Source organism: Aspergillus pseudoviridinutans (assembly GCF_018340605.1).
Source record: "Aspergillus pseudoviridinutans IFM 55266 DNA, scaffold_6, whole genome shotgun sequence".
NCBI classification, from domain to species: Eukaryota; Fungi; Ascomycota; class Eurotiomycetes; order Eurotiales; family Aspergillaceae; genus Aspergillus; species Aspergillus pseudoviridinutans.
In genome coordinates, this window is record NW_025091286.1 from 526,734 (window position 1) to 553,715 (window position 26,982).

Genomic DNA, 26,982 nt, shown 5'->3' on the forward strand with positions numbered 1-26,982 from the left:
CTATTTTTGGCGCGACAGGTGGTTTCACCCCACATACCTTCGCCTTGAATGAGCCTAGGGAGTAAGCCTCGCCTCTGAAATTCAGATCCACATTAACCGCCTTTCCTCTGCCCAGCAGCACCAGGCCCGGGTGAAGTACTTGCGCTAGCCGAGTTCCGAGTATCCTTGACCGATGCAGAGCGCGAAAAGGCCCCCGCCGTGCCGATCGTCGTACTTGCGCTGCGAAGCTCAATCTTCTTGCGTTCCATTTCAAGCTGTAATCCCAGACCTGTTAGCTTTGGTTTTCCGCTGGACCGGAACTGAGTTGGAGCTACATACCACTTTGCGCACTCTGGTCAGTGCAGCCGTATCACCGGCCGCGATTGATCGACAATCGTCTACATGATAAGGAGGCGCAATAATGACGGCATCTGCCACGATAATATTGGGTCCGTCCCACCGTGCGGGCATTGTGCGGCTAAAAGCGTCGAAGATCTCCTGTGCCTCCCGCGTAACGCCCTTTCCACGCCGCGCTTCGCTCTCCTGCAACTTGCCAACGGCGCTGGCCTCTCGAGCCCTCAGGGCTCGAATGTCAAGCGCATGCACCGGAGGTACGGCATCGGAGAAGGACGGGCCCTCAGCGGAGTTGGCAGTGGGAGCAAGAGACAGGAGTTGGAATGACTGAATCCGCGATACCGGGATAATGCGGTAATCGCCCGCTTGTGTCTGTTTGCCGTCGGCTGTATTGATAGCAACGAGATTTGTGATGGGACAGGCGGTGAATAGAGTGCCCTCGATCGTAGAGGAAGTGGGGGGTGCAGTACTAATGCGAATGCTATCACGGGAAACACTCAGCTATAGAACATAGGGGGCTTGCAGGCTCCAGTTGCGCCAGAGCATCCCAAGAGAAATAGAACTCACCGTGCGCCAATTGCGCCGCTCAATGCCACTTCCAACGGCACCATGGCAGCTGTCATTCCCGCACTCGTAGCTGCACCCGAGGGACCTTGCGCTGGTGCTTTCACTCCGACACCGTGGCGCTTGTTCTCTGCCATATGAATGCCGCCCTCGACAGAAGCAAGTCGAAAAGAGGCAATCAAATACCCCTAGGTCTTCTAGAAACTGGAGCCAAGGTAGCTGCTGTATCGACGAGTATGCGCCGACCGAGCCACACTGGTACAAAACGGAAAGCCGACCGTACCGAGTTGCTCCCAATTCTCGCTCAAACGATGTCGTTCGCTGAATTCAGGATCTTCGCCGCAATCACTTCTTCGCGGCAGGGATGGAATCGATCAGTTCGAACTAAGTGGGACGGTGCGGGAAGAGGAAAATAGGTTGACAAAGGAGCGACGGCAGAAAGGAATAACAACCAGAAGAACGGATGGATGCAACCAATGCAAGACGGACGGAAATGAACAATATTGGGGAAAAGTCACTGCCAAGCAGACAGGATGATTGGCTGTGGCTGCTGGCTCGGAAGAGGGAAGACGATGGATGTCGTCGTCGGGCGGAGAACAGAGAGGTCAGTCACTGTGTTTTGGAGATGGAACAACGTTGCACTGCGGGCAGCTCATCACCGCCCAATCGAGTCTAGCGGCATCACTGATCAGCAATTCATGTACATAACACTTCTTCTCGTCTACAGTAGCCATAGGATTGTCAAAGCATTTCTACAACATTTGAGTGATTTTTTTTTTTTGATTCACTATGGCTCGTACTAGAACCTTGTACTAGAACAGAAGAAGACATTCATCCATTTCCGTGAGGACCATTAAAGAAGCATGCATCTAAGTACACTGATATAAGTCATTTTTTACCATCATCATCTATGTGCCCCCGAGCCATAGACAGGCCATACTGCATTTTCGAGTCACACTTTCCTCTCAGGGCAACGAGGTCTTACGTCCAGCGCAGTGCGTCGTGTCTCCGTCAGAATTTAAACAACGTAGGTGGAAGCGGACACGTCACCACCACGGCCGGTCCAGTTGACGTGGATATCCTTGCCCTCGGGGTAGTTCTCGTTGGCGCACTCGGGCTTGATGCGGAAGGTGTGAGCACCGAAGTAGTCACGCTGAGCCTGCAGCAGGTTGGCAGGGAGGTCCCGGGTGCGGTATCCGTCGTAGAAGCTCAGAGCAGTGCTGAAGGCGGGGGTGGGGATACCCCAGAGGGCGCCCTTGCTGACGACGTTTCTCCAGCCCTGCTGAGCCTTCTGGATGGCGGCCTTGAAGAAGTTGTCGAACAGGAGGTTCTCCAGGTCGGGGTTGTTGCGGTAAGCGTTGGTGATGTCCTTGAGGAAGACGGAGCGGATAATGCAGCCACCACGCCACATGAGGGCAATGGAAGGCTTGTTCAGCTTCCAGCCGTACTCGCGAGCAGCCTAACCAATTATTGTCAGTCAATGTACATAGTCTAGGGAGAAGTGCAATGGTTTACCTCCTGGATGAGCATGAAGCCCTGAGCGTAGGAGATGATCTTGGAGGCATACAGAGCCTGCTCGAGGTCATCGATGAAAGCCTGCTTGTCACCGGTGAACTGGGGGGTAGGGCCATCGAGGAGGCTGCTGGCACGGATACGCTCGTCCTTGATGGCGCTCAGGCAACGGGCGAAGACGGCCTCGCCGATCAGGGTGACGGGCATGCCGAGGTCGAGAGCGTTGATGGCGGTCCACTTGCCGGTACCCTTCTGGCCGGCCTTGTCAAGGATCTTCTCAACAAGGGGAGTGCCATCGTTGTCGTTGAAGTAGAGAACGTCACGAGTGATCTCAATCAGGAACGAGTCCAGGACACCCTTGTTCCACTTGGCGAAGACATCGGCAATCTCGTTGACGGGCAGGCCCAGACCACGCTTCAGGATGTCATAAGCCTGTCGTCATATCAGTGACCTGTCCCTGCAGAGTATCTGAGAAAAAGAACGTGGCTTACCTCGCAAATCAGCTGCATGTCACCGTACTCGATACCGTTGTGAACCATCTTGACGAAGTGACCGGCGCCCTCGTCACCAACCCAGTCACAGCAAGCCTCGCCGTCGCTCTTGGCGGCAATGCTCTGGAAGATGTCCTTGATGTAGGGCCAGGCCTCCTCGTTACCACCGGGCATCAGAGAGGGACCATAGCGGGCACCCTCCTCACCACCGGAAACACCGCTGCCGACGAAGCGGATGCCCTTCTCCCTCAGGTACTTGGTACGGCGGTTGCTGTCGGGGAAGTGGGAGTTACCACCGTCGATGATGATATCACCCTCCTCGAGGTGGGGCAGGAGAGACTCAATGAAGTCGTCGACAGGCTTGCCAGCCATAACCAGCAGCATGATACGGCGGGGGCGCTTCAGCTTGGCGCAGAATTCCTCGACGGAGTGAGCACCGACAATGGACTTGCCTGGATTGACACAGTTAATTTGGCGTTCCCTCAATTGTAGACGTATTAGTGAGAGTCTCACCCTTGGCCTCATTGGCAAGGAAGCGGTCGACCTTGGAGGTCGTACGGTTGTAAGCGCAGACGGTGAAACCGTGATCAGCAACGTTGAGGATCAGGTTCTGGCCCATAACGGCCAGACCGATGAGACCGAAATCAGCACTAGGTAAAGGACGCGCCGGTGCGCCGACATTGATGCCGGCCAAGCGGGCGCTTAAGTCAGTTGGTAGATTCCCATGTAAATAGCTGAGATAGAACTGGGAAATGATTTATTGGGGAGCTGCAAATGCATGGTCTCGACAGTAGGAAGGTTGAAAAATCAACAAGCTCAATCTTGAGCTTCCTATAGCTTAAGAGCAAGCTTGTCCAGCGCAAGGTATAGCTCTGCGACGTTGCCATCAATGCCGCAAAGGTAGCGTGGCGGATTGAAAGCCAGGGGGATAAAAATGATGATGATGTAGTGGATGGAAGGGGATAAACTCAAAAGAGTACTTACACAGCTTGGTCAGACATGATGGAAGGTTGAGAAGAGGGGTATATGTGGGATGAAGTTCAAGGAGATAGACCGTAGACGAGGAATCTACAGAAACAGCTCCAATAGAAGATGATGAAAGGATGAAGGGTATAGAATGGATTACGGAGAAGAAGAAAAGGAGAAGAAGGGAAGAGGAGGAGAAGATGTCAGAGCCGGATTATTATTATTTTATTACTAGGGATTAGGTGTAGTTAATTACGGACCTTGGATGCTGACGGAGCAACCTTCCGTCATGGTGGGACACTGCACAGGACAAGAAGTGGACAACGGGCGGGGCACCAGAAGGAACAGAGGGAGCAGAGTCGTCCGGTGAGTTGTAGACTACGTAGATAGAGTAACGCTGGAAGCATCCATGGGGGGACTACGGAGTTATGGATGATTACTTTAGTATTAGTTGATCATAAATCAATCCCGCGGATGGTGGGATTGTTAGACAACTGCAAAGGACCCCAGCACTACTAGACAATTGCCTTCTTTTCTGAAGAACACCGGATATGCTACTACATACTCAGTACACACTCTCACAAGGTCCTTGAACAGTTCTAACATTGTTGTCCCTCAATGTGAGGAACAGAGCAAGGAACTTCGGAGATGACGGTAGTTGATGGCGGGGCACAGGAGCTGTAAATGGAGGGGCAGACAGCCAAAAATGTGCTGGACTAACTGGTAGCGGCGCTAGTGCCTCCAAGTCAGGCATGCTCGGTGAAGCAAAAAGAGCCCATATACTTCCGATAACGACATGAATAATAATTACTCCGTCTATCAAGATTAAGGTATTATTAGGCATGATTGCTAAAGCATGACTACTTTTATGCTATTCCGTGAGAATGTTGGCTTTTATACTCGTCTGTACTCTGTATTTAGTAGACCATGCTCCTCCGGGCTTTTGTCGCATTCGGTCTAGCAGCTAGCATTGAATGAATACTGAATCCATTCGATAAGCCGGTAGTACCGCTGTAGGTCTTTGCTACAGCAACGGAGTTTAGATGCCAATTATCGTCTAGAAGATGACTTTTCTATTCACCGAGATTTCAAGAATAATACCTCTCTACAGCATCTGATGGATTACTGATGCAGAAGGTCTCGTCCCCCATGACGCCGTTGTCGGCTATTGCATTACCCAAAGCGGCTTAGGGTGGGGGTTGCATCATTCTGTGGTAAATCCGTTGAGCGGCTTAGTCATTGAGTCAGTGGCTGAGCCGCTACCCGGGAACAATGATTTGCCGCAATCCGGAGACCCCTACGGCAAGGCAGAGGAACCAGCAGTGTTTTCTTTCTCTTGGCGCAACATGGACAGTAAGCTGGATTGACTTTCACTTGCGATCCAATTTGCCTCAGGACAAGGACTCAAACTCTCTTGTCGACAACTTCCGCGACAATATCTCTTCGAAACATACGGCCGTCAAGACACACCCTCCCTTTTTTGGTTCGGCACAAAAGTGTTGACTGCCTGTTACGTCTTTCGATTGTAACACCACTCTTCCATTGCTTTCTACGCAGTTGAACGTTGATTCAAAGAATACAAGTCGAGACCAAAGACTGTCGTTGTGCATCATTCACTTGCCTCAAAATCCATATAGATTCAGGATTCGGGACCTTTTTCAGGCGTGACGTCTGACGTGTGACTGCTCGTCAGTCAGGCCCTGAAGGTACGTGTCTGCTGCTTCTCCTGCACGCGGCGCAATCAAACCATCCATACCGTATCTCTGTTTCGAACGCTCCGTTCATCATGTCGTTTCCGCCACCTCCAGGTCTCAAACAAACGCCATCTTCGCTACCCGCGCGGCCACCAGCATCCGCAAGCACAGCCTCCGCATCTTATCAACCTGCATATTCGGCCGCACCCTCATATACGGCTCCAGCTGCCAGCAGCGGATATGGCGGGACTGGCCCTCGGACAGGCTATAATTCCTTCACAGCGTTTCAGCCTCGTGCTGTAGCTTCCAGCCAGCCGTATCGTACCAGCAGTCCGGCCGTCTCTACGCCGCCAGCTACTGCAGCGGGCTACTCGGCGCCGGCTGCTACAGATTACGGTAATTACTACTCTCAGACACCGCAAACATACCAGGGTGGGCCGGCTTATTACGGCTCCGCACAATACAATGACACCAGCTATGGCCCGTCTGTGCCTCACATTCAAAATCCGTTCACTGCTACAGGGACGGGGAAGAATTACGGACGCAATGACTCCGGCCTAGATCCCGAGACAGAAGCTCAAATTGCGCAGTGGCAGAGCGCTTACGCCAACAGAGAGGAAGTTCCGGGAGGAGGCAAGGTAGCAGGTCGTCGCGACGGAGCTACGGGAATGCCAGGTGCTACCGTGGGAACCAACACACCGAGCAGTGCGACAGCGACGAGTACCCCAACACCGGTGCCGGGCCACCCAGAGCAATCTGCCAAGACCGTTGTGCGTTCCGGCGGTGGCCAGACGTGGACCGATCCGACTCTACTAGAATGGGATCCGGCGCATTTCCGACTCTTCGTGGGGAACCTCGCGGGCGAGGTGACGGACGACTCGTTGCTGAAAGCGTTTTCGAGGTATTCATCCGTTCAGAAAGCGCGAGTCATTCGGGACAAGCGCACGCAGAAGAGCAAGGGTTACGGATTTGTCAGTTTCAGCAACGGCGATGACTACTTCGCGGCTGCTAGGGAGATGCAGGGCAAGTACATTGGCTCACATCCGATCTTGCTGCGACGGGCCACCACGGAGATCCGTCCGACAGCCAACACCAAGGGCGGGAAGAAGAACGCTGGCGGTCAAGGTGGAGGTCAAGCCGGGGGGAAGGTCAAGCACGACGGCGTCAAGAAGCCGGGCAAGACGAGGGGTGGACTGAAGATTATAGGTTGATAAGCATCTTCCATCGCGTATATCAATACAATTAATGATTCGTAAGACATGTCATTTTGTGTATATGTACTGATCGCATGAAATATAGTACAAGTAATACCGTCGCAAGTATTTTCAATCAATCGATTGCATGATATACCCAACTCCAAGCGCCATTGCCCATACTTTGGACATCAGAAAGCCAACCAAAACCAAGAATATAAACCTGATATCACCACTGAGCATGCATGCCCTATGCAAGACCAATATCTATGAGCGACATAGATCAATGTATAAATATGTTGTTGTGTTCGTTTCTCTCGCTTCCGAGTCAGCCCCATCAATTCCGAAATAGAGAGCGTCGAGCGAAAGCCGTAGGTGAGCCCCGTTTCCATACTCTCATCGACGTCGAGCCAAACGGCGTGATTCATAACAGACATGGCGTACGTAGTATAAATAGTTCAAATCGTAATGCATCAAGTCATGCACAGCATAGAAGGAAGATCGTGATCGTGATCGTCGTCGACATAATTGGTAAACACGGATAATAAAGAGGTCACCCCTCCTCAGCGCCCTCCTCATCAACGGCCCGTTTCTTGGAGAAGAAGGAGACGTGGTTTTGCATGGCGTAGATGCCGAAGCCGGCGAGGGCGAGAATGATGAAGAGGATGATGATGATAATGGCGATGGTGATGTTCTTTTGGACCATTTTGCTCGTTTTCTCCCCGGAGGAGTGGATATATATAGAAGTTCTAGGATGGAACGTAGATATGTAGATGAAGGTCAACGAGACCCTCGAAACCGGAAATCCTCCGTAAGGGGTGAAGAAGGAAGAAGATACGAGAAAGAAAGGAGGGATGGAAAATTCTTCGAGGGACCATGTGCATGGCCGGGTAGTTTTAAGGGACGTGGCCCAGCCATGTTGATTTCCTTGTGAAGTATCGACTGTCGGTGGCTGGGCTGTTGGACAGCATCGTATTCCTCCGCACGGGAAGAGATGTATAGATAGTCGGGTGCTATTCGTTGGCAGGCCGATCTTGATTGGGTTAAGGGTACTTAAGCTGTCGGGCTAGTTGTTAGGCTGACCAGGTACCAAGTACTTTGGGCCCAGCCTCCGCATTTATCGAGGGCCGCAGGATTGACAATTGGCAGAGGCACGTAACTCATATTGAGGGCCAGGCTTTTTTCTATCGAGGAAGATTGATGCTGTTGAAGGGTCTTCTATCTGGTAGGAAGATACGGAGTAGTGTCTTTTTAAACGCATCATCTTGGCTTGAGTCCACATTCCACACCATGTGGCAGATATACTTCACTCATTGCCGCCTTTAGTCTAGGAATTCCTTTTGGTTTAATGACGTCTCTGAAAGCTGAAGAAGATCTTGAGCTGCAAAAATGATCAGAAGGCCTCACAGAAGAAGAAAGAAAATGCGATATTATATACTTCGTACTACACCAAAACCTGGAGAAGCTCTCGGGTGTATAGAGCTTTTTCCTTTTCGGGAAACATCAACTACGTCAACGTCACTGACTACTATTGTCGGTTTTCGATCAGCACCGATCCGATGCTTGGCACTTCTGTAAGATGACCCGGTCTGCTTCAGCATAGATATTCCGAATTGTTCACATAATGTCTTGACGACGCTACTGGTTAACGGAATGCTCGGGTCTATCCAGATCGCAAGTGGTGATCTCATTGTGATCGTTTGGCCCGTTCCATCGATGAACACGCGCACATGACCGGACAGATCCCTGGATCACAACGCTGCATCGATGGGAAACACAATACAATCGGACACTCGGGTTTCGTGATTTCCGATGCGAAGCTGCTCGCGTCGGCATGAATCATGATGGACATCTGGATCATGCCGAGATTCGAGCATCTCACCAATAGTGATGTGAGCTGAGCTTATTGATCTGACTGATATGCACAAATATGCTCGGTCAATCCAGGTCAGATATCCGGGGAAGACAATACATTGAAAAGTCCCTGACGTAATTTGTTTTCCTTCTCATACCTTACGGGCTGCCCTTTCGTCTGTCTTCGATATCGATAGACCATTTCTACGCTTCATCTATGCCTTCAATGTGCAAGTCCTTTATCCTACATGTAACCTGATCTGCTGCTTGCATCATGGACGATGAGCGCGCCGTAGAGCATCGAAAGGAAGTGAACGCTTCCCCAGAAGGGCAATCTTCTCATGAGATTGCGAGTTCTGCAGCTTCCCCAGCAACTTCCGGTTCCAGCACTGAAGACAATACTTCAAACGACGGAGAACCATCCACTGCATTGGAGAATGGCAGTTCCAGGTCAACTCGTGATGGACAGTACGGTGACGACTACGTCAACCTTGTTCTCTCCCGTCGACAGACCAGCCGTGGAAGCGAAGGCGCTGAGGACATGGCTCAGATTGCAAAGCTGATGTCTCGCATGTTTGGCAAGGAAAGGAAATCCGTTTCTGACGAGGAGAAAACCCGACATGCTGGTGTCATATGGAAAGCCTTGACAGTAAAAGGGGTTGGCCTGGGAGCTGCATTGCAGCCTACCAACGCCGATATCTTTCTTGCTCTGCCTAGATTCATCAAAAGCTTGTTGACAAGAGGCAGAAAAGGAATCGGTGCCGGCCATCACCCATTGCGGACAATACTCGACGACTTTACCGTCTGTGTTCCCTTGTAACTTTGATCAATGCACTGTCTGACTGTGTTCCAGGGCTGCGTGAAACCACGTGAGATGCTCCTGGTTCTTGGACGGCCGGGGTCTGGATGCTCGACTTTTTTGAAGGTGATTGGCAATCAAAGGGCAGGATATAAAAGTATTGAAGGAGATGTACGCTATGGTGGCGCCGATGCCCAACTGATGGCCGACAAATACCGGTCTGAAGGTACAGTTACTATCTCATCCACACTGCAAGCATACTTTCGCTGATTAAATCTGCAGTGTCCTATAACCCCGAAGATGACCTCCATTATGCAACTTTGACCGTCCGGGATACACTGTTGTTCGCTCTTAAAACTCGCACTCCGGACAAAGATTCGCGCATTCCAGGGGAAAGCCGAAAGGACTATCAAAAGACGTTTCTCTCTGCCATCGCCAAATTGTTCTGGATTGAACATGCGCTCGGCACAAAAGTCGGCAACGAGCTCATCCGTGGTATCTCGGGAGGAGAGAAAAAACGTGTATCTATCGCCGAGGCCATGATTACCAGAGCCAGCACGCAATGTTGGGACAATTCGACCAGAGGCCTTGATGCCAGTACAGCTCTGGAATATGTACAGAGTCTGAGAACCCTTACTGACATGGCGAATGTATCCACGGTTGTAGCGCTCTACCAAGCCTCTGAGAATCTCTATAACCTGTTTGACAAGGTCATGTTGATTGAAGAGGGCAAGTGCGCATACTATGGGAGCGCTCGAGATGCAAAGGCATATTTTGAACGCCTAGGGTTTGAATGTCCCCCGCGGTGGACCACCCCGGACTTTTTAACGTCGGTCAGTGATCCACATGCGCGGCGTGTCAAAAGTGGATGGGAGGATCGAGTTCCGAGATCTGGTGAGGACTTCCAAAGAGTGTACCGCAAGAGTGATACGTACAAGGCTGCCCTGCAGGAGATTGACCAGTTCGAAAAAGAGTTGGAGACGCAGAAGCATAAGTGTGAACAGGCGAGGCAGGAAATGCCCAAGAAGAACTACACCATTTCCTTCTATGAGCAGGTCATCGTTCTAACTCGTCGACAATTTCTGATTATGTACGGCGACAAACAGACCTTGGTGGGAAAATGGTCCATGTTGACCTTCCAAGCTTTAATCATAGGAAGCTTATTCTACAACCTTCCGCCCACAAGGTTCGTCGATATGTCCACCGAAGGATGATTCCCAAACTGATCTATGTCCTAGCCTTGGTGTATTCACCCGAGGAGGCGTCATGTTCTTCATTCTCCTATTCAATGCCCTACTCGCGATGGCAGAACTTACAGCATCTTTTGAAAGTCGACCAATCATGCTGAAGCACAAAAGCTTGTATGACTATCTCCTGCTGAACAAAGTACAAGACTGACTCCTTCAGCTCCTTCTACCGCCCATCCGCCTATGCTCTAGCCCAGGTGGTTGTTGACGTTCCATTGGTCTTCATCCAGATCACTCTTTTCGAGTTGATTGTATACTTGTATGCATCTGTCAGACTTCAAGCCACACGCGTTGACGCTAACTATTTGTTCAAGTATGTCAAATCTCTCTCGGACACCGTCCCAATTCTTTATCCAGTTCTTATTCATCTTTATTCTCACAATGACAATGTACTCTTTCTTTCGAGCTCTCGGGGCAGTGTCTGCTTCTCTTGATGTCGGTATGTGCCGAGCGTGCTTTCCTTGACGAGACCTTCTTTTGCTAATTGAGCAGCTACTCGGCTCACCGGAGTTGCCATACAAGCATTGGTCGTCTATACAGGTAGGATGAAATTCTCTCGGAACGACCCCCTTTCTCACGTCACTCAGGTTATCTCATCCCGCCATGGAAGATGCATCCGTGGTTGAAATGGCTGATCTGGATAAACCCCGTTCAATATGCGTTTGAAGCTGTCATGTCCAATGAATTCTATAACCTCAACATTCAGTGTGTAAGCCCGAATGTTGTACCAGAGGGCCCTAATGCGCAGCCCGGCCACCAAAGCTGCGCGATCCAGGGAAGCAGTCCGGACCAGCTAGTAGTCCCAGGCTCGAGTTACATCAAGACTGCTTTCACATACACTCGGACTCATMTATGGCGAAACCTTGGCATCATCATCGGGTTTTTTATTTTCTTCGTCGCCTTGACGATGTTGGGTACGGAGTTGCAGCAACCCAACAAGGGCGGCAGCTCAGTTACGACTTTTATGAGGAATCAAGCGCCAAAGGTTGTTGAGGAAGCAGTGAAAAACAAAGAACTGCCTGAGGATGTGGAATCGGGACAGAAAGAGAATGCTGCCAATGCTGATCCCGAGAAAACCCAATCGGGAGAGCCTGGGACTGAACCCAAGGATATCGCTCACAGCACGTCTATCTTCACTTGGCAAGATGTCAACTACACCATCCCTTACAAGGGCGGGCAAAGAAAGCTTCTGCAGGACGTACACGGATACGTTAAACCCGGCCGCCTTACTGCCATGATGGGAGCTTCTGGAGCAGGGTCAGTCATGCCTATCACAACTTTGAAACCAAATTAGCTGACACAGGTCATTACAGGAAAACTACTCTACTGAATGCTCTGGCCCAGCGGGTCAATTTTGGTGTCGTTACTGGCACCTTTTTAGTAGATGGAAAGTAGGTCTTACTGTCACGGCCCGCATCCTGGACGTTACTTACAACTTTAGGCCACTTCCTAAGAGTTTCCAGAGAGCCACTGGTTTTGCTGAACAGATGGATATCCATGAGCCTACCGCAACTGTTAGGGAGTCTCTCCGCTTCTCTGCGCTTCTGCGGCAGCCTAAAGAGGTGCCTATTGAGGAGAAGTATGACTATTGTGAGAAGATTATTGACCTACTTGAGATGCGCCCAATTGCCGGTGCAACTGTGGGCTCTGGAGGGACGGGCCTGAACCCCGAACAACGCAAGCGGCTCACCATTGCAGTGGAGCTGGCAAGTAAGCCTGAACTTCTGTAAGTTGTGGCCTCCGGCAGATTACTGTGGCCTCAGGCAAATTACTGACAGAGCGTTGCGTGGACAGCCTTTTCCTTGATGAGCCTACAAGTGGCCTTGATTCGCTTGCCGCGTTCAACATTGTGCGGTTCCTTCGACGGCTTGCGGACGCTGGGCAAGCGATTCTGTGCACGATTCACCAGCCGTCTGCGGTCCTATTCGAAGAGTTTGATGACCTCCTGCTGTTGCAAAGTGGAGGTAGGGTTGTGTACAACGGAGAACTGGGACAGGATTCAAAGTATCTCATCGAGTATTTTGAGTCGAACGGTGCTAAGAAGTGTCCGCCTCATGCGAATCCTGCCGAAGTACGTCTTACACCTCGTCCGCTTAAGCTTAAACTGACATAGCTCCCAGTATATGCTCGAGGTCATCGGGGCCGGCAATCCGGACTATAAGGGGAAGGACTGGGGAGACGTCTGGGCCCAGTCTCTTCAATGCAAAGAGCTGGCCGAAGACATTGACAACGTCATCAACTCCCGCCGCAATCGCGAAATCAGACAGGATAAAGACGACGACCGGGAATACGCAATGCCCATCTGGACGCAGATAGTATCTGTCACCAAGCGGGCGTTCGTCGCCTACTGGAGGTCTCCAGAGTATACTCTTGTAAGCGTGTGCTTCTCATTGAAGAGTTGATGCTAACAGCTACAGGGCAAATTCCTTCTCCATATCTTCACCGGACTCTTCAACACGTTTACCTTCTGGCATCTAGGAAGTAGCTACATCGACATGCAATCGCGGCTCTTCTCGATCTTCATGACTCTTACCATCTCGCCACCCCTGATCCAGCAGCTTCAGCCCAGATTCCTGCACTTCCGGAACCTCTACGTATCACGCGAGGCCAACTCGAAGATCTATTCATGGACCGCGATGGTCACCAGCGCCATCCTCCCGGAGCTCCCCTACTCCATCGTCGCAGGAACCATCTACTTCAACTGCTGGTAAGCTCACCCCCTTCAACCCAGCTCTAATCATTTCTCACAAGACCGACACAACCAGGTACTGGGGCATTTGGTTCCCCCGCGACTCCTTCAGCTCCAGCTACACCTGGATGCTGCTCATGGTCTTCGAGCTCTACTACGTCAGCTTCGGCCAGTTCATCGCCGCCTTCTCCCCCAACGAGCTCTTCGCCTCGCTCGTCGTCCCCACCTTCTTCACCTTCATCGTCGCCTTCTGCGGCGTTGTTGTCCCCTACGTCGCCCTCCCCACCTTCTGGCGATCCTGGATGTACTGGCTCACCCCCTTCCACTACCTGATAGAGGGCTTCCTCGGCGTCCTCACCCATGATATCCCCGTCCAATGCCTCAGCAGGGAGATGACCCAGTTCTCGCCTCCACCAGGCGAAACCTGCCAGAGCTACGCCGGCGCCTTTGCGAATCAGGCAGGCGGGTACGTCCAAGACGCTGCGGGCGGCCTATGCTCATATTGCCCGTATTCCGTCGGGGATGTATTTGTACGTTCTCCCCTCCTCATCCATGTCTGTATCTTTGGTATTGACTGATGTTCTCATTCCAGGCGGCGGGCTTCAACGTCTTCTACTCGCACAAGTGGCGCGACTACGTAAGTTCTCTCTTCGTATTGTGGAAGCGAATGACCGAGCTGACAAACGCAGGGGATCTTCTGGGCTTTCACCATGTTTAATTTCGTGGCTGTCTACTTCTTCTCCTGGCTTTATCTTCATGGCGTGGGGGATTTGAAGCGGTGGATTAGTGCGCGGAAGGCGAAGAAGGGTGTACAGTGATAACTATTACCAGAGCCATAACCTTTTGTTCGGTCTCGTGTATTATGATCTAGATATCCAATAATAGCAGACTTCCTTGCGAGAACGGAAGATGAGTATATATCATTCCAGTATTTGTACAGTTAGATGGGAGTGTCCAACATGCATTCGCCATTGCAGATACCTCCTGACGCCTTCATAACTACGGCCCAGAGCTAGGCGGCGGCGGTCCAGACTGACCGGCCAAGTTCGAAACGGTAAGAGACTGGTGACTGTGCGGATTCCACGTATTCGGCGCTGTGGCCGACGGATTTGTAGCCGAAGTGTGGCCACCATCTGCGCCATTCATTAATCGAGGACGCTTGGCTTGCGGACCTGCTTGCGGACTCCGGAGATAAGGCGAGGTGTTCTGGCTGGATGGGGCCGAGGCGGCCCCGGTATGCGAGGACGATTGATCCGGGCTGGAGGCGTGGGCGGGGCCAGGGGCGGGCTGCAGAGCTCGCGACCTGGGGTGTGCAGACGGAGGCGCAGATGCCGGCGTGGAGGCAGGCGGCTCATCGCTCGCGCGGGGTTTTGTGTCCGTACTGCTGCGATCATCGAGCGGAGGATTGCCATACCCGACACCGACGCGGCCCATTGTCTTGTCGTGCATCACAACCCGCTTCCACTTGGCAACGACGCTGTCGTAGTCCCACCGAGGCGAACCGGGGCTAATCTGGCTTTCTTTGGCATCTAGCTCCCGCGCAACAGCGGGTGGGAGGGGGAGGGTGTCCGGCGGGAAGAGCGCGAATTCTCGGGGCCATTGGCAAGAACCCAGCTTCTCAACCTGCGCGCGTAGTTGGTTGGCTTCCTGCTGGACGCGAGCAAGCTGTTCATCCAAAATTTTCCGTTTCTCCACCTCACGGGCGAACGCGCGTGTAATCTCAAGATGCCATGCCTCTAGTCGGGTCTCCGGTGGCAGCGAGGCCCAGTGCTTGAATGCCAGCTCGAGATGCCTCAGGCTCATGTCTTCATGTTGCTGTGCGCTGCGGCTGATCATGTTAGCGTCTAGGCCGAGTCCCGGCCGACCGGGAGAGTCGTTCGCGGATTGCGCGGAAAGCTGATCGGATTGCCACTGGTCAATCTTCGCTCGAATTGCCTGTCGTACAATATCAAGATGTTCTACCCCAGGAGGTTTCAATGGGAAAGATGACGGCGACGGGAACGGATTCGTAGAGAAGAGACTGGGAGGTGGGGGCAGCAGCTGAAGGCAGAGCGAGGGGAATGTCTCCGACTGAATATCGAAATCGAACGGCGAAAGCCGAGGTCGCATCCGAGAACTACTGTGCGCATTGCTGTTAGCAAGGACTTATTCAATTTTCTGGCACATTCTTCAGTCGCAGGGACCGAGTGGTGACGGGCACGCACGTTGCAGCTTTGATATTATCCAGAACCTCTCGCAGCGCCAGCTCCAACGCCCTCATTGTATCCGGATCCTTGGCGCTAGCACCCCTACTCGCATAGTCCGGAAGATGCACCGCCCCTGTTCGAGGCTGCGAGGCCGCGAACCGCGACCCCTCCGGCGTCTGACCCGGATTGGGAATATCATTGATGACCCCGGTCGCATGCCACGTAGGCGTGTTAAACATCATCCTGATCGCGCCCTCGCGCGGCTTCGCGCCGTGTTCCCCGCCTGCATAGTGCTCCGACGGGCCCTTGCCCATGGCCCGTTCAGGAGTATCCCGTTTGCCGGAGGATGTGCGGGCCTGCCGTCTGGTGATTCCGCTTCGAATGCGCCGAATCTCTTCAACATCGTGGATCCCGTCGGGCTTTTTCTTGAAGAGAAATTGATCCAGGTGTCGGCCGAGGGATGACGATGTGAAGGCCTGATGACAGTACTGGCATTTTCGATCCTTGACGGAAGCCGGATTCTTGGATTGGCCTGCCGATTGGGACTGATTGTCTTCGCCTCCACCAGGAGAGTTTTCTGGGGAGTCGTTCGGACGAGAGGGTGTGGTTTCCGCCATTGTTTCACAAGAGCGTGAAAAGAATTCAAGTTGTTGGTGAACGTGGAGTCGCGGTGACACCAGAAACGCGTTGAGCAGCTCGCATCCGAGGGAAGCTCTGCAGCTCAATGCATGAAAGAAGAAGGCCCGCGCTTGTGCGTCACAGCTGGAGCAATGAAGAGTGGACCCCGAGATTGGAAGTGAGGGAGCGTGATAAAGCTGCAAGTGATGGAAAAAAAAGAAAAGATAGCTGAGCTGGAACGAGGGAGAGAAAAAACAAAGAAGCAGCAAGGAAGAAGAGGAAGAAGAACGAGAATGTGGACGTGACGATCGACAAGCGCCAAGCTTTGCGGTGGGGAACTTCGAGTCCGCGTCTTTTGCTCTCTTGAGACAGATACAGTTAGTTAGATAGAACCTGGGGATATCTCCCATTTAACAATGCCTTTCCAGATAGCTGCTACAATGGCTCAAAAACAAATGGGACACATGATGTTATGGCTGCGCTTCATGATGCTACCTCTGCGTCTAATAACAATKATAACAACTAGCTGACCGCACATCAATCAAGTAGACACTTGAAACAAGACCTATTGTGATGCCTCTTTGACCTTCTCACCGATATACTCAGCTAATGTCAGCATTTTCTCCTCCTGGAATCGTCGTCCGATGATCTGAAGCCCGGCCGGCGCCCCGTGGTAGATGTCGGCATCATCTGAGAAAGGTTAGCAAATCGTTTGGAGAAAGTGAATCCACTGAATCAATAAGATGAGCTCACAATCTTCATAAACTAGCCTGTCCACCTCGCTCAGGAAGTCATTTCGTGGTTGAGACACATCAATTGTTTTGTCTGCACGAGTCACTGGGAACACGACACTGGTGTAGTCCAGCACATTCACGAATGATGAATAACCAACATGACGATATTTCTGAGGAATCACGGCCGCATGTGGTGCACATGGGCAGATGAATCCGTCCACCGGCCGTCCAGTACCTGTCAGTTCAGCAGTACTATTCCAGTATTCCATATAGAGCTTTTGGTATTCTCGCTTCTTGACGTTCAACGCTGCAACTTCCAGGGCTGTCTTGTGAGTGAGGTTAGGTTTGACTATGATCTGTGGAGCAGGCTCTTCTCCAGATAGTCCAAAGTGATACTCGATATCTGCTCCACCGTCGGAGGTGAAAGCTTGATCCTGTCGGAGTCAGTATACTTAGAGCCCAAGAAAAGTGGACAGGGACGAAACATACGGCCAAGTCGGCTGCGATACCGTGAGATGGAGGTTTCCATTCAATGACCTGATATCCAACTTTGTCAGCTTGACATAGACCATACGCATTGTTATAATTCTCGTACCATGTGCCCGAGTTTTTTTAGTGTCTCCTCCACGGTCTTCATAGCCCGTGCAATAGGAGGGTGAGGCTTGGTTATCCCGTCGTGGTGCATAACAGCAAAAGCAAGCTTGGAGGGATCGGCTGCTGACTGCTTAACCAGAGCCCCGACCTCTCGTTCAATATCTTCGCGCCAGGGTACCTCGAGCACCCCTGGATCATGGAACCAAGGCTCTTGGCTGAGTACAGCTTTGAAAAGCATTCTCAGAGAGCGCGCTGTTGTTGCAAGCGGGCCAATAACGGATAGAATGGTATTCTGGCCGTCCATGGAGTTTGCAGCACCCTCGTAAGGTACCCTGCCGGACGAGGGACGTATTCCGTAGAGGCCGTTAAATACAGCCGGTATACGCACACTACCACCAATATCAGTGCCAAACCCTCCAGGTGACCCCCTCAGGGCGATAAGCGCGCCTTCCCCGCCAGAGCTTCCTCCAGAAGAGAGAAGTCGGTTCTGCGGGTTTGTTGTATACTTGATGATGTGGTTGACCGTTTCTCCTGCCATCAGAGTCGCAGGTACACTTGTCTTGCAGTACAGCACAGCCCCGAGGTTGCGAAGCTCCCTGACAAGCTCGCTTTCAAACACGCCTTTTCTTGGATCTTCCTTTTTGCCCTGGAACGTACCAATCCACCCGACATATCCCATCGTTGTCTCCACGCCTCGCACATGGAACTGATCCTTCAGACTGACCGGAAGACCGTGAAGAGGCCCAACAGGCTTCTTATTCTCTGCGAAATAGGCATCAAGTCTTTGGGCGTCTTCAATAGCTGCCTCGAAGAATACTTCATGCAGACAGTTCACCTGGACACTCTCAACAAATGGCATGCAGTATAGTTTCTAGCAGACGTACAAGCTGATGTGCTAGAGCAGCCCTATGACAAAACGCCTCCGTTACCTCAACAGCAGTCCAGTTACCAGACGTCGTCTGCTTCGCGATGTCCACGGCATCGTTTCTGGTAATCTCTAGTTCCCGAGGACTCAAGAACTGCTCAATGTAACCAGTAACATCACGTAGTTCGGATGGTGATGGGACCGGAGTCTGAATCCTCCACTTGGCGGGAATTGCATCGAGGATGGACTGACGTTTGGCATCAGCCAAGGATCTCCAGTCTGCAGTCATTGTGACTTAACAGCTTGGTTATTAGAACTTATGGATATAATTGAGGGGTGGCGTAGTAAAAGGGATAACTCGTCCGGTAGGAAACGTCCACCTTAAATCGGGTGAAGGCAGTTGGAGAACGGGGTCATCTTCCTTATCTTAGGTATCAGAAACTCCGTATCTTTTCCAATTAGGCAGGTCAAGAGACGTGCCCTGGTTTGTGATACCATGAAGATAACCGAGGCCGTCGATGATTATGCGGAATCTCGTATGATACCTAGTCAGTCGCGGCGGGGAACGTGGGGCAGTGTTATCTATCCAGTAACGTCTGAGATCCAACTCATATTCTGTTCTCCAACAGGGATATACAGTTGGAGAGCCATTGGATGCGAGTCTATGGAGTAGTTGGAGTCATACGGGACATATTCCGCATTGAGGAAACTCAGTAATCTTGGTATTAGGCTAGTAGGCCTGGCGAATCTCTGTCCTGTCCCGCATGGGTATCCGAACAACGGAATTGTCGAGTTTCAAGAAGATACTATTGAAAGAATCAAGTCTTTATCCTCATCATTGTAGTAGCGGTTCAATCTATTCTTTCAATGACTCGAACTTCTGCACGGCCCGTCTCATAGAGGCCGGCTACAATAATGCCCCAGTTACTGGATTCTGTACCAGATCTCACTTCGCTATGCAGAAGGAGTAACATCCAATCCAATGATTTCAATAACAGGGCGCCTCAGAGACTGATTATCGTTTGGGCCCAGCCGGAAGGGATGATGGTGTCGATACGTGGCAGCCTGTTATATGTTGGATGGTAGATTTTCCTGACTACCAGGATGATCTGTCCATTGGCGACAGATGACCAGCCTTGCCCTCATGGAGCACATGACGCTCGTCTCTGACAGGCATACATCTATAGAGATAACCTGAGAGGTATATCATAGAATTTGAGACCTCAGACCGTCAACCATGAGACTCAGTCGCAGACATTTGTCGGACGTTTAGATTTACGCGCTTGCCGGCCATCCAGCCCTTCCACTTGCCAAATGGCGTCTTATCAGATGTGTTGGAGGTACACCATGGCCAATCAGCCAACCAATCCGGGCAAGTGCCAGGGACAATTTTCGGTACTGCGTGCCATGCAAAGCGAGAGGTGCCATCCATGTACACGGCGTCCCCCGAGCGAAGACGGATGATCTCACAATCAGTTCCATCATCGTGGCTGATCAGGAAGAGGCCATCGCAGCCGAAACTGATGCTGATCAATCCCACATCGCACTCCTCACTGACATCCCGATGAGGGCTCAGAGTGTCGCCAGGGGAATAAACATTCAATATGGCCGCCTCAGCTTTTGTTTGAGGAAAGGCTGTCTGCAACAGGTTGGCAATATCAGCAGGAAATGCAGGCGGGGGTCCCGAAGGATATTCTTTAGCAGTCCAGTCATATTGACCACCAAGGGTCACCCAGCGCAGCTTCTTGGTGAGCACTTGCTGAACGGTAACCGGCTTATGGACCTGCGGGTCTTTGGCAAATAAGACTCTAGACGGATCGTCTTCAAAGAAAGACACAACCTGTGGCCCTGTGGAGCCATCTTCAGGTGGGGACACGGCGGTGTTGGGTTGACTTGCAGCTGGACCAGGGTAGGTGACGTGGTAATGCAGGTGAAGATTGGTCCGATGCTCCGGATTTGACAGATCTCGATGGAACAATCGAGAGAGTAACTCTACTTGAACGGCCGAGGGAAATATGGAGGGGACCATTTGCAAACCTACCACATGTTAGGAGTCGATTGCTCTACTTCTTGGTTTGCGCTCGCTTTCAAGGAGACCAGGGCTGTGATATGCTAACCGGAGACGGATTTGTGTGTATAGACAGGTATAGTTTCAGGAAGAGAGTCCTCATGTTCTCCGGCAAACTGCTGGAAAATCGGGCGAAGGTCATGACTCGATACCCAATGCGACAGCGATATATTGTCTGGAAGATCATTAGGATTCAGAGCCTTCAGGTCAATTATGGTCCCATCAATATTGATCTCAGAAAGCGTGGCTTTTTGAAGAGACTTGTAGCGATGTCGGATGGCCTCAGGGGGTCGTTCATGAGCATTGAGCTCTTTGATATGAGGCATGGTATGTGCAAACTGCGGCGATAAGCTTTAGAAGTATAGAAGCCGAGCCAATTCAGTGATCGGGGATGATGAAGGCTATCTCGCGATGCTTTTCACTTCAAAAGCAGGTTCATCCCAGGATAATTAAGTAGTCAGACCGCCGCAACTTGGACGATTGATTGTCTAAGCTCTGGGATGCCCCATCATCCGGTCAGTGTCGCTGTTCAAATCCAAAAGACAAAGAAATGAAGAAAAAAAGAACCATCACGGAACGCGCTCACCGCCTTTGTCGCGTGGGAATCGTTTTGTTTGTGTACATCCATTCATTATTTCTGGTCTGACCGCCTTTGTCTCCCCACCATCAAAAGCAGGGACGAAAATAACAACAAGCCTCGTTCGATTCAAGATTACTCGACTCGACGATCCGATCGACAGCCCTTCAGCCGCACGTCAATTGATCGATTTCGGTCAATCTTGACCTTGGCCCTTGGATGATCCTGTGTGGTGTCTGACGCGGAACCGGCCAGCTCTCCCCCTAGCTTGGAGTTTCCATTCATCCCTATCCCCCCTCCTCGCGGCTATTAGCATCAATTGAAACCCCATCTTATTCCTCCTTGTCCGAGCGACCTAGTGGACACTGTGCATTTAACACTGTTGTACCCCACTTGCCAGCAATCTTGCCCAGCAGTTAGCTCGTGATTCCATCCGTCCTACGAGTAAAAGTTGATTATCGGGAATCCTTGGCAAGGAGACTGTCACAATGGAGAATTACCAAAAGATTGAGAAAATCGGAGAGGGTATGTACAATGACCTAGTTCCTGCATATTTACCATGCTATTTCGAGTCATTTCCTCCAATCACCACCATGGGAATAATCGAGCTGACCCGTTATTCCCATGGCTAGGAACCTACGGTGTCGTCTACAAGGCCCGTGAACTCACCCATCCCAACCGTATTGTTGCCCTGAAGAAAATCCGACTTGAAGCAGAAGATGAAGGTGTTCCGAGCACTGCCATTCGGGAGATCTCCCTTCTGAAGGAGATGAGCGATCCGAATATTGTACGACTCCTGAATATTGTCCATGCCGATGGCCACAAACTCTATCTTGTTTTCGAATTCCTTGATCTCGATCTCAAGAAGTACATGGAGGCTCTTCCTGTTAGCGAGGGTGGACGTGGAAAGGCGTTGCCCGAAGGTTCTGCATTGAGCAAGAACATGGGACTCGGAGATGCTATGGTCAAGAAGTTCATGGCCCAATTGGTGGAGGGAATTCGTTACTGCCACAGCCATCGTATTCTGCATCGTGATCTCAAGCCTCAAAATCTGCTCATTGACCGTGATGGCAATCTGAAATTGGCCGACTTTGGCCTGGCAAGAGCATTCGGTGTCCCTCTGAGGACCTACACACATGAGGTGAGACCATTGGACCCTATTGGCTGTCATTCAACGTAGAATACTTATAAGGCGTTCCAGGTTGTGACGCTCTGGTACCGATCTCCTGAAATCCTGCTTGGTGGTCGTCAATACTCTACAGGCGTCGATATGTGGTCCTGTGGCGCTATTTTTGCCGAAATGTGCACACGCAAGCCGCTGTTCCCTGGCGATTCCGAGATTGACGAGATTTTCAAGATCTTCAGGTATGCTTATTCGTTGCGGCAATTGCTGTATTAAGGGTCCATTTATTGATTCACGTCTCGCACCACAGACTCCTTGGTACTCCTGACGAAAACATCTGGCCTGGCGTCACCTCATTCCCTGACTACAAACCAACATTCCCCAAGTGGAAGCGCCAAGATCCCCATACACTGGTCCCTGGCCTGGAGGAGGATGGCCTTGACCTTTTGGAGGCTCTACTAGAGTACGATCCCGCCCGTCGAATCTCGGCCAAACAGGCCTGCATGCACCCATATTTTGCACACGGTACCGCTTACTACTCTGGTCGCGGTCGGAGAAATGGATATCACTAACTGAAGACTTGTCACGATTTTTACTTGTTCGTCTGTAATGTATGTATGCATGAGAGGCTGACAGATGCCCGAAAGCACTGGAAGCCGTTGGCAACGCAGCTGACCTCGCTGACTTACTCGCCCCTGCTGGTCTGTGACTCGTTACCAATGTGTCGGGCGCTGCGTCTTCTTTCATTTTATCTTATCCTTTTTCTTTTATTGGCTGCAATTGTTCTACGGCGTTAGTGTGGTGTGATAAGGCAGGAAAGAGGTTAGGTTACTGGATATTTCATGGACCATTTTTCCATTTCGCAACAGCGTACATACCATATACCTGTTTCAATATTGTGTATCTCCTAATCCTACGTTTATGGTACGGAATTGATTCTGAGGACGCGGGTCACCCATTGCACAGCTGGCTCCCCGTAACTTGTAGTGCTTACCAAGATGACAGAAGCCGGCATGGTCAAGATTACGCAGACGTCTAAAGAAAGAAGCTACGAATGCAACAGAATACAGGGAATCTAGCCCATGTTGATTCCCGATACAGAAAACAGGGCCGCAGGGCGTCTTAACTGGAATCACTAACCTCCATCAGCCTTGCCAGCTTCCATGTTTTGGACGACACATGAATGGCACAGCCTCAGGCACACCGTCCCTGTACTACTTCTCCTGGACGCCGGCTGAATGCTGTGAAACAACATCCCCTGCTCACAATCTGATGGTCATGCCGAATATATTGTTACAAGACTGCAATCGTTGCTAGGAATGACTATTCTAGGGGATATTTCCTGCTGGTTCAGCTGCCGTAAGCATGTTTTCAGCTCAGGGGCCGGGCCACCAACAGACAAAATGCCGGGTATGGACTTGGGATCATCTCACGCTTTTCCATGATTGGCCCGACTCAGCCCAAGCGCATTCGACTCTGCATAAGCGTCCTACGACTTGGCAGCCATGTGTGAATGGCGTGAAACGCGCGAATCCAGAAAGGCCTGAATGCTGACACGGGCTCCAGGGCTGCATTTCTTGCAATCCCCGCTATGCATCTCGACGGTTCTTACTCGTTGATTGGCCCCTTATCCTTATCCTGGTGTCGTTGATGACATGGGGCCAAACCGTTGACTCCGTTATGGTTCGTCGATTTGGCTCAGCCTCAGGCTGGACACGAGATCGGCGTAACGGTTCATAGAACATACTCCTTTGGCTTTTGTTGTGTGGTGAATAGTGACGGTGTAACGGTTCAGCACGGCTGAGCACTACTAGATTGCTTACAGCGGGGTCTTGGTTCTTTAAATCCTTATCAGGGTCGCAATTTGCTCTTCTCTCGAGTTTTTTGAGAACAGAGTCCTCGTCCTCTATCACTGACGAGCCTCACGAATCATCTGGGTCTTCAAAGCCGATTCAAGCATCATGGAGATGGGTGAAGACTATATCGACATGGATTACACTCCACCCCTCTCATCGCGCTCGGATAGCCGAGCGAGAAGAGTGCAGCAGAACCCCCAGGAGATCATGAGGGAATTTTGGAATCAGTTCAGTACCAAGTACCCCGGTAAGGTCTACACTGTTCTGCCTGACAATCCGTATGCTCGCTCCAAAGCGGCGAGTATACGGAGGGGCACGATCAAAGGTCAGAATGCGGGGAAGTCCTACGAGCAAGCCAGACAAGAGTGCGAACTGGCTGTCGAGCGCATCGTGAAAGAGTGCAGGCGGGTGAATCAGAAATATACCGATCCACATTTTGATATTGAGGTCGACCTCAAATCTGGACGGAGGGATTGCTTGGATTCGCTCGATCACAAGAATCATGAAATGCGCCCGAAAGGGGTCAAAAGAGTCACTGTGTGTTGCCCAAATCAGCGCTTCGTTTATTGCAGACGAACGACGCTAAATCATTTTTGGCCAGGAAATCTTCGAGAATCCGCAATTCTTCGTCAATGGACCAACTGCGTCGGATGTGCGCCAAGGCCGCGATGGCGATTGTTGGTTTATGGCCGCTCTCTGCACGATGGGCAACAAGCATGGTTTGATAGAGAAGATCTGTGTTGCACGGGATGAGAACGTCGGAGTTTACGGCTTCATCTTCTACAGAGGTGGGTAGCACACCATCACTCGAGCAGTAAGCAAACTCTGACTTGATTCGACAGACGGGGAATGGCAAAAGTGCATTGTGGACGACAAGCTGTATCTTCGTGCAGCCGACTACGACGAGTCCGTTGATGAGAGACCCATTTGGGATGACATCAACCGCAGTGACACCGAAGAGGAGTATCGCAAAGTCTGGMAGACAGGCTCACGGGCGCTCTACTTTGCCCAGTGTGTGGATCCAAACGAGACATGGCTGCCTTTGCTGGAGAAAGCCTATGCCAAGGCACATGGTGATTTTTCCTCAATCGAGGGCGGGTTCGTAGGGTGAGATACACTGCGCTAACAATTTGATGCCCTCTCTGACATGCTTTAGGGAGGCACTCGAGGACCTGACAGGAGGTGTCACGTCAGATATCCTGACCAGCAACATCCTGGACAAGGACCGATTCTGGAAGGAAGAGCTTATGAAAGTCAATGATGAATTTTTGTTCGGCTGCGGTACGGGACTGTTTTCCAACTGGCTAGATCCTAAATACCAAGGGCCTCCAAGAGATAGAAAGGGAATTTCCGAAAATCATTCATACTCAATCATGGATGCGAGGGAGGTCGACGGTCGTCGCCTGCTGCGATTGAGGTGGGTTCATTCCCAACATCTGTGCGCATATGCTGACCCGGATAGGAACCCGTGGGGTAAGAAAGAATGGAACGGTGCATGGAGTGACGGATCAGAGCAATGGACACCAGAGTGGATGCAGAAATTGGATCACAAGTTCGGAAATGATGGTGTACGTGCTTCTCTGATCCTGGGTTGTTGGCGCTGTCAGCTGACAATGGCGATAGTTCTTTTGGATTTCCTACGAGGATCTCCTCAAAAAGTATCAACATCTTGATCGCACCCGTCTCTTCGGGCCTGAGTGGACAGTCACCCAGCAATGGACCATTCTCAATGTGCCATGGTCAGCGGACTATCACAGCACGAAGTTCAGGCTGGATGTGATAACCGCCGGCCCTGTCGTCATCGTCCTCTCTCAGGTGACTCTCCTTCCATCCAGAGAAGCTGCAACGTGCTGACAGTGAACAGCTGGATACGCGGTATTTCAGGGGCCTTGACGGTGAATATGACTTTGTCCTGAAGTTCAGAGTGCAGAAGGAGGGAKAAGAAGAATACATCGTCCGCAGCCATAGCAGCTACCTTATCAACCGATCAGTGAGCGCCGAGGTCGATCTCGATCCTGGCCGATATCATGTGCTCGTGAAGGTCACTGCCTACAGAAAAGACGGCGTCGAGGCCGCAGAAGAGGTCGTCAGCCGCCTGGCGTCAGTCAAGCGGGAGAAGCTCGTTCAGATTGGTCTCTCGTATGATCTCGCGCACGCCAAGGGTCTGGTCGTAGAGACAGAGCAGGAGAAGCAAGCGCGCGAAGAGCGTGAGCTGCGTCGCAGAAAACTTGAGAGACGAAAGCTGCGCGAAGAAACCAAGAGGAAGCTTCAAAAGGAGTGGATCCGAGGACGCAAGATGGCTGCACGGAAAGAGCGGGCCGCAGAGAGACGTGTCGCAATGAGCAATGGCAGCCTCAACCAAAAGCAACCTGACAAGCGGGCCACCGAGCAGGTCTTTCCCGATGGTCCTGTGCAATCTCCCGCAGACTTGGCAGGCGCTGCTACAAATGGTTTTGATACCAAGCCGGTGCAGAACAGCAGCGTTCCCACGATCAATCTCCCAGAGGACCACCATTCGAAACATGTGAGGCAACGAAACAGGGAGAGCCTCCGCTCGAGTCTGGACACCACTTTCTCCATGACCCATTCAATATACTACAGCGAACAAGAGCTGCTGGAAGGATTTGAGTTTGACTCGGATCTCGACATGCCCCCTGAGGAGCATGAGGAGACAAAGGTCCCGCCTGCCTCGTCTACCTGCTGTCCTGGAGCCAGTAGCGATCCATGGAATGCAGTCTGCGTGGTGGGATTGCGGGTTTATTCGAAAGACCAGCATCTGTCTCTCGCTGTCGTTCGGCCTGTGCCGGAGGACGACGTCGAAGCATCTCTTGACATGGACGATCCGGCCGCTAGCGCCACTCTGGCGAAGAGCAAGTCCAGTCGAATGCTCAGCAATCATTGATATTGAAGAACTGGATACAAAAGTTGCGGCGTTCCTGCTTTTGGTATATCATCTGTTTTTAGATTGTATAGCCCTCGATATCCGGCCTCAATTGTTCATGTACAAGCGTGCCATTGA

The 26,982-nt window shown here is 51.4% G+C and overlaps 10 protein-coding genes across 10 annotated transcripts; 5 read left to right on the top strand and 5 right to left on the bottom strand.

The window, feature by feature from the left end:
- Positions 1-92: 92 nt before the first annotated feature.
- Positions 93-1,034, bottom strand: Asppvi_008631 (anticodon-binding domain-containing protein; the record flags this gene model as incomplete). The annotated part of the gene is made up of 3 exons (XM_043304497.1): positions 93-254; positions 319-814; positions 901-1,034. 3 exons carry the CDS (start codon positions 1,032-1,034, stop codon positions 93-95), a joined length of 792 nt encoding a protein of 263 aa, XP_043160432.1.
- Positions 1,035-1,915: 881 nt separating this feature from the next.
- On the bottom strand, positions 1,916-3,901 carry Asppvi_008632 (NADP(+)-dependent, decarboxylating phosphogluconate dehydrogenase; the record flags this gene model as incomplete). Its single annotated transcript, XM_043304498.1, has 5 exons — positions 1,916-2,356; positions 2,413-2,841; positions 2,901-3,352; positions 3,414-3,601; positions 3,885-3,901. The coding sequence occupies 5 exons, from the start codon at positions 3,899-3,901 to the stop codon at positions 1,916-1,918; spliced, it is 1,527 nt and encodes a 508-aa protein (XP_043160433.1).
- Positions 3,902-5,652: 1,751 nt separating this feature from the next.
- Positions 5,653-6,771, top strand: Asppvi_008633 (RNP domain protein; the record flags this gene model as incomplete). Its single annotated transcript, XM_043304499.1, has 1 exon — positions 5,653-6,771. The coding sequence occupies one exon, from the start codon at positions 5,653-5,655 to the stop codon at positions 6,769-6,771; it is 1,119 nt and encodes a 372-aa protein (XP_043160434.1).
- A 2,110-nt stretch (positions 6,772-8,881) lies between these two features.
- Asppvi_008634 (uncharacterized protein) lies at positions 8,882-10,620 on the top strand (the record flags this gene model as incomplete). The annotated part of the gene is made up of 3 exons (XM_043304500.1): positions 8,882-9,409; positions 9,461-9,632; positions 9,689-10,620. 3 exons carry the CDS (start codon positions 8,882-8,884, stop codon positions 10,618-10,620), a joined length of 1,632 nt encoding a protein of 543 aa, XP_043160435.1.
- Positions 10,621-11,326: 706 nt separating this feature from the next.
- On the top strand, positions 11,327-14,160 carry Asppvi_008635 (uncharacterized protein; the record flags this gene model as incomplete). Its single annotated transcript, XM_043304501.1, has 9 exons — positions 11,327-11,910; positions 11,967-12,044; positions 12,095-12,379; positions 12,448-12,724; positions 12,774-13,025; positions 13,071-13,360; positions 13,419-13,872; positions 13,935-13,979; positions 14,032-14,160. The coding sequence occupies 9 exons, from the start codon at positions 11,327-11,329 to the stop codon at positions 14,158-14,160; spliced, it is 2,394 nt and encodes a 797-aa protein (XP_043160436.1).
- Positions 14,161-14,341: 181 nt separating this feature from the next.
- Asppvi_008636 (uncharacterized protein) lies at positions 14,342-16,145 on the bottom strand (the record flags this gene model as incomplete). The annotated part of the gene is made up of 2 exons (XM_043304502.1): positions 14,342-15,458; positions 15,547-16,145. 2 exons carry the CDS (start codon positions 16,143-16,145, stop codon positions 14,342-14,344), a joined length of 1,716 nt encoding a protein of 571 aa, XP_043160437.1.
- A 566-nt stretch (positions 16,146-16,711) lies between these two features.
- gmdA (putative general amidase GmdA) lies at positions 16,712-18,628 on the bottom strand (the record flags this gene model as incomplete). The annotated part of the gene is made up of 5 exons (XM_043304503.1): positions 16,712-16,836; positions 16,900-17,314; positions 17,370-17,417; positions 17,476-18,309; positions 18,359-18,628. The coding sequence occupies 5 exons, from the start codon at positions 18,626-18,628 to the stop codon at positions 16,712-16,714; spliced, it is 1,692 nt and encodes a 563-aa protein (XP_043160438.1).
- A 942-nt stretch (positions 18,629-19,570) lies between these two features.
- On the bottom strand, positions 19,571-20,733 carry alkB (oxidoreductase, 2OG-Fe(II) oxygenase family; the record flags this gene model as incomplete). Its single annotated transcript, XM_043304504.1, has 2 exons — positions 19,571-20,376; positions 20,457-20,733. 2 exons carry the CDS (start codon positions 20,731-20,733, stop codon positions 19,571-19,573), a joined length of 1,083 nt encoding a protein of 360 aa, XP_043160439.1.
- Positions 20,734-21,472: 739 nt separating this feature from the next.
- nimX (cyclin-dependent serine/threonine-protein kinase CDC28) lies at positions 21,473-22,679 on the top strand (the record flags this gene model as incomplete). The annotated part of the gene is made up of 4 exons (XM_043304505.1): positions 21,473-21,509; positions 21,617-22,125; positions 22,186-22,349; positions 22,418-22,679. 4 exons carry the CDS (start codon positions 21,473-21,475, stop codon positions 22,677-22,679), a joined length of 972 nt encoding a protein of 323 aa, XP_043160440.1.
- A 1,389-nt stretch (positions 22,680-24,068) lies between these two features.
- On the top strand, positions 24,069-26,865 carry Asppvi_008640 (calpain-like protein; the record flags this gene model as incomplete). The annotated part of the gene is made up of 7 exons (XM_043304506.1): positions 24,069-24,500; positions 24,565-24,751; positions 24,806-25,070; positions 25,120-25,380; positions 25,426-25,531; positions 25,587-25,778; positions 25,828-26,865. The coding sequence occupies 7 exons, from the start codon at positions 24,069-24,071 to the stop codon at positions 26,863-26,865; spliced, it is 2,481 nt and encodes an 826-aa protein (XP_043160441.1).
- Positions 26,866-26,982: the final 117 nt, after the last annotated feature.